Below are 5,957 nucleotides of genomic sequence, written 5' to 3'. Positions count from 1 at the left end.
AAAAAGAAATCTTAAAAGTTCTGCCAGGTGTGGCGTGGCATGGAGTGGTGCATGCCTTAAGTCCCAGTGTCAAAGGTGGGCAGATCTCTGAGTTCGAGGCCAGCCTGGTCAACAATGTGGGTTCCAGGCCAACGAGGGCTACAGGGAGACCCTAAAAAAAAAAAAAAAAAAAAGACCAAAAGAAAAGTAAAAATAGGGCCAGGTGCCGTGGTGCACACCTTCCATCCCAACACTCGGGAGGCAGAGGCAGGCATCTCTGAAGCTCCAGCCTAGCCTGGTTGTATAGTGAGATCCAGGACAGCCAAGACTACACAGTGAGACCCTATCTCGAAAGAAAGAAAAAAAAAAAAAAAACAGTAAAAAGAAATAGATTGGTTTGGAGTATAACTCAGTGGTAGAGCTCACCCAGCATGTGCAAGGCACTGGATTTGATCCCAGGTACCAAGCACATACACACACACACACACACACACACACACACACACACACACAGATCCTTCCCTTAGATCTGTTAAAATATTGTCTCTCTGGTCTGTGTTCCAGCATTTCAGAGCCCCAGGCCAGATGACCTATCTTCCTTCCAGCTCTGCCTTCCCGTTGGTGAGATGTGCAGGTGTTGGGCAGCAGGGCTGGTAGGACGGACCTCTGTTCAATGGGGCTGGGAGGAGAATTTAGTTCCTCTTGTGCTGCTGTCTTGGCAGGGACTTACGGTTAATTGAAGTCACTGAAACCATTTGCAAGAGGCTCCTGGACTACAGCCTGCACAAGGAGAGGACCGGCAGCAACCGGTTTGCCAAGGTTGGCTTTGCACTTGTGCCTTATCCCCTCTAGGGCCAGGCCAACATGAATCTAAGTGTGTCTGCTGTTGTGTGTGTGATTGGCAGGTCATGCCTGGGGGACACCCTCCTTGCCTCTTTCCAGTCTTGGACAGCTGTTCGCATCCCCCCCATGTTGACTCTGCAGTGTTATTAGTTGTATTTATAATGGCCTGCACCTTTCCCCCCAGGGTCCATCACAATGTCAGGCACAGGCAGAAATGCTCCATGCTGGCAACTCCCATGGGAACCAAAAAAACACTTGAGCAAAGAGGGCTCAGCACAGTTTAGAATGTGTAGAACTGGATGTGTGAGGGAAGCATCAGAAGCCAGATGTGATAGCCCAAGCCTCTAGTCCCAGCACCTACCTCCCCAGATGAAGGCAAGAGGATCAGGAGTTCAAGGTTAGCCTCAGTTGCATAGTGAGTTTGGGGTCAGCCTGGGCTTAGTGAACCTTATTTCAAAAACCAATGAAAAGTAGACTTGGGATGGTTATTGCTGGTTCTTCCTGTGAGTCTATCTAGAGTCACCTACATAGACCCTTGCTAGAGTGGCTGTGTTTCAGATAGTACTCTCACTGTCTATCCCTGAAGAAGGAGCTCCTTATAGTAGGCTCTGTGTGTCTGTCTTTTCTGCCTCCCGTGCACATTTTCCCCCTAAGTTCCCTTCTAGCAAAGGACGTCAACCATAAACTCCTGGAACCCTTAAGGGCTTCGAGTAGAAGTCTTAAGTTCATATTTAAAACCTAAATGAGGCCAGCTGGGGCTACAGGGAGACCCTGTCTCAAAAAGACTAAAAAAAAAAAAAATCTAAATGAGGGGCTGGAGAGATGAGGGGTTAAGGCAGCAGGAAAGAATGGCAGCTACTTATGAGCTAAAGGAAACTGGTCTTCAGGGTTTATTACCAAGTTAAAATGACAAGGTGCAGAATTGAGTGATATACCACTGCTTATGTAAACAGCAGGGGCAAAGCAAGGATTTGATTTTTCTGCTTTGTTTTTCATGATACTGGGGATCAAACCCAGGGCTTCATGGATGCCAGGCAAGTGCTGTCACCAAGCTTCACCCCAACCCCAGCATGTTTGTGCATCTGACTTATCTCTAGGAAGAACCTGGAAAAGGGAGCAGATCTGGGTGTAGAGCAGGTTACTTCAACTTTTCCAGTAACAACTTTTTACCCAAGAAATTTTATGTCACCCCAGGTATACAGGCACATAAAGCATACAGATCAAACACTTGGTAGGAAGAAATCACAAATGTATTTAAAACAGTTCTTGGGCTTGGGAGATGGTGCAGTGTAAAGTGTTTGCTGTAGCACAGGAACCTGAGTTCTTAAACTTTACAGGGTCCCTAGAGCCATGTAAAGCCAGATGCAGTCATGTGTGCCTATAATCCCAGCCTTCTTGCCCAGGGGTGGGGGGGAGCGTCCTCAGACATTCATGGGCCAGCCACCCTGGAGCATGCAGTGGCAAATAAGAGACCCTGCCTCACACAAGGTTGATGATGAGCACTAGCACCTAAGGCTATCCTCCATCTCCACATGCACACTGTGGCACATGGGCACATGCACACCCACACAGACACACGCTCAAAGATTAAAGCTAAATGTTGGCTGAATAGTTGATATTGCAGGGCATAGTGTCGCCAGTGTGTTTTAGAATTGATTAATACTTTGATTTTATAGTCACAAATGCTGAGAAGCTCCACTTGCCAGAAACCCATTATACAAAATGGCAGAAGTATTATTATTATTATTATTATTATTATTATTATTATTATTGGCATTTTTGAGTCAGGGCCTCCCTGTAGCCCCAGCTAGCCAGGAACTCGCTATGTAGACCAGGCTAGCCTCGAACTCACAGAGATCCGCCTGCCTCTGCATCCTGATTGCTGAGACTAAAGGCGTGTGCCACCATGCTTGGCTGAATTATTATTATTTTTAAAATGAAACTCAAGTCAGCAACTGAAACAGCGACCTTTAAAAAAAATGTATTTATTTTTGAGATAGGGTCTTATAGTATACCCTTGGTTGGCTTGGAACTCATATAGACCAGGCTGGCATGGAACTTACAGGGCCCCACCTGCCTCTGCCTCCTGAGTGCTGGGATTAAAGATGCATGCTATCACACCCAGCCTCAAACAGCATTAAAAAAAAAATCCTATGATAATGCAATTAAAAGATAAATTTATTTGATGGTAGACTATTGGAAGTCTTTGTTTTCCATAACTAAACCATAAGAGAACTTTGTACCCTAGAGTAAAATCACTGTAATTCATAGCAAGCAATATAGTCTCAAATATAGTCTCATGTTTTTGTTTTGTTTTGCTGTTACTTAGATACTTGGTCTCACCGTGTAGCCCTGGCTGACCTAGACCTCATAGAGGATTGCCTGTTTCTGCCTCCTAAGTGCTGGGTTTAAAGGTGAGCTCCACCATGCCTAGCATGAGCCCAAGTGTTTAAGCATTGTCTTTGGTATTATGGCATTCTGGTGTATACAGCGCAAAGCCCCCATGTTGTGTGTTTGGAACCAGGCTGCAGTGAAGTCACACGATACAGCATGAGTGGGTGAGCGCCACCAGAAACACCTCAGGTTCATTGGATTTGCCATTAGTTTTTGGTTGCTGCCATTCAGAAACCTTTTTTTTTTTTATTTTTGTCTCTCTCTTTTTTGAGACAGGGTCTCCCTGCAGCCCCAGATGTCCTGGAACTCACTAGATAGACCAGGCTGGCCTCAAACTCCCAGGGATTTGCCTGCCTTTGCCTCCCGAGTGCTGGGACTAAAGGCATGCGCCACCACCCCTGGCCAGAAACCTTTTACCATTATCAGGTTTTTCAGAGCCCCCACATTCAGTTGTCTGGGATTGTGACCCACAGTTTAAGAGGCTGGAGTCTAAAAGATGAGGGTATCCAGTGTGCAGGGAAGGAACTAAGGCCATCTATTTCCTGGAAAAGGAGTCTAAGGTCAAAGGGCTGGAGGGCAACAGCAGATATTTTGGAACAGTTTCGGGGTGAGGGAGCAGGTCAGGGTGTGTGTAATCAGAAGTAGTGGAAGGCCAGCCTGAAAGAGGCCAGGTGTAGGGCAAGAAGCCTTAGATGTATTGACTTCCCTGACCCAGGTCCTCAGACACCAGAGAAGGGTGGGAGGTCTAGAAGATGGCTCTGCTTCCCATGTCTGATTGCCTCTTCCAGGGCATGTCAGAAACCTTTGAGACACTGCACAACCTAGTCCACAAAGGGGTCAAGGTGGTGATGGACATCCCGTACGAGTTGTGGAATGAGACCTCTGCTGAGGTTGCTGACCTCAAGAAGCAGGTATGAGCCTTCAGCTGGCTGTACCCCTTGGGTGGGTAAGGATGGTTCTGCTCTGAGGAAGGCCACCAGCTGCTGGTGACAAGTTACAGCCTCTTCCCTCTTGGGTCTCAGTTTCCTCAGGCGAATCCTCACCACCCGCCTGTCTCTCAGTGGGTCGAGGGGCAGCCAGGTGCCCTGGGAAAGTCCGGTGCTTGGGCTTTGCCAGTCCCTGGTGTTGTGCTTTACAGTGTGATGTGCTGGTGGAGGAGTTTGAGGAGGTGATTGAGGACTGGTACAGGAACCACCAGGAGGAGGACCTAACTGAATTCCTCTGCGCCAACCACGTGCTGAAGGGCAAGGACACCAGTGAGTGTGAGGGCGGGAGAAGGCAAGGCACAGGTCTTCTGTCATCTGCCATCTCTCAGGGGCAGTGGGTAGGGGAGGATGGAAGAGTAGCGAGCATCTTGGGTACCCTGCCCTCAGGGAACTTGAGATGAGGTGAGGTGATGTAATGAGCCCAAGGTCAGCAGCAGGATAATGAAGCCTGGCGCTGCAGTGGGGCACCGCAGGGGGGCAGGCGGCATAGAGATGGTGGAAGGTACCGACCGCACTCACTCTTCCCAGAAGCTCTGTCAGTGTTGCTCTCCAGCAAGCTGGGCCTGAGGCCAGCTCTGTTGAGGCCTCTCTGCTCCTCCCCTCAGGTTGCCTGGCAGAGCGGTGGTCTGGCAAGAAGGGGGACACAGCTGCCCTGGGAGGGAAAAAGTCCAAGAAGAAGAGCAGCAGGGCCAAGGGCTCAGGCAGCAGCAGCAAGCAGAGGAAGGAGCTGGGGGGCCTGGAAGGAGATGCCAGCCCCGAGGAGGAAGAGGGTGTACAGAAGGCATCGCCACTCCCACACAGCCCCCCTGATGAGCTGTGAGCCCAGCTGCTCAGTGTCCTTGAACCAAGACCCCCGACCTCAGAGCTGAAGAGCTTGCAACATGGCCCCAGCAAAGACGGCCCTCCCAGCTTCAGCTCTCCTGCCTCAGCTGTACCCTCTTCCTGCCCTTGAGCAGCAGCAGTGAGAAGCAGGGGCTGGGGGTCCTGGAGGGAGACCTCACCAAGGACAGGAAGAGGAGGGTGTACAGAAGGCATCCTTTCCACACAGCAGCCCCTGATGAGCTCTGATTGCACCCCAGCCTTCCCGAAGTGAGACCCTTGACCTTGAAGCTGAAGATGCCAGGCCCGGCTGCGGCAGACAAGACCACGTCCCTCCCAGTGTCAGCTCTCCTGCCTCGCTGTGCCCTTTTCCCACCCAGGACAGACACACGCTACGGAAGGACTCGAGCAACCGTGGCAGCCCATACCAACCTTTTCCCTCCACCAAGCATTTCTCTTCTGACCCAGGCCTCAGGCAAGTCATGTTTCAGAACTTCGAGGACTCCAGTGTGAACTCACGAGCATGGTACCAGGGGCTGGGCACAAGAAACTGGACCCACTCCAGAGCCCTCAAGGAGGGCACCTCACCTCCTGCCCCCAGGAGAAGCAAGACTGCAGTCTCCACCATTCCTCGACTTTGTCCCCCTGAGGACACCTTGTGCTCTGCCCAGCCCTCCTCCCCAGGGCACACAGAGTAAAAGCCTTTTGGCCTTTTGGTTCTGACTCCCGAGTCCTCTTCAGCCCTCAGAGGTGCCCTGGAGCCCCTTGTTGCTTTTTCCTGCCTGTCTCCCTCCAGCCTTGGGGGCTGAGGAAGGCCAGGCTGTCAACACTTCATGAGAGGTTTAACACACCAACTGTTGGGAGGAGCAGGTGCCGGGAGTGCCCAGAGTTGTTTTAGGTTAAAGGTAGGCAGCCTGGGGTGAGATCCAGCACGGT

The 5,957-nt window shown here is 50.6% G+C and overlaps 1 protein-coding gene across 1 annotated transcript in view; it reads left to right on the top strand.

Annotated features, from left to right (window-relative positions):
* Cnpy3 (canopy FGF signaling regulator 3) overlaps window positions 1–5,745 on the top strand; it is a 15,939-nt gene extending 10,194 nt beyond the window's left edge. The window contains exons 3-6 of the mRNA XM_008829112.3: window positions 702–798; window positions 4,005–4,127; window positions 4,355–4,472; window positions 4,808–5,745. Coding sequence (XP_008827334.1) covers window positions 702–798; window positions 4,005–4,127; window positions 4,355–4,472; window positions 4,808–5,022 — 553 coding nt within the window. The 3' untranslated portion in view covers window positions 5,023–5,745. The remainder of the gene's footprint in view (window positions 1–701; window positions 799–4,004; window positions 4,128–4,354; window positions 4,473–4,807) is intronic.
* The last annotated feature ends 212 nt before the right edge of the window (window positions 5,746–5,957 follow it).

Source organism: Nannospalax galili, unplaced genomic scaffold (genome assembly GCF_000622305.1).
Source record: "Nannospalax galili isolate Female #2095 unplaced genomic scaffold, S.galili_v1.0 scaffold653, whole genome shotgun sequence".
Classification (NCBI taxonomy): domain Eukaryota; kingdom Metazoa; phylum Chordata; class Mammalia; order Rodentia; family Spalacidae; genus Nannospalax; species Nannospalax galili.
Note: the sequence above shows the minus strand (reverse complement) of the source record. Positions and strands in the feature narration are given on the sequence as shown.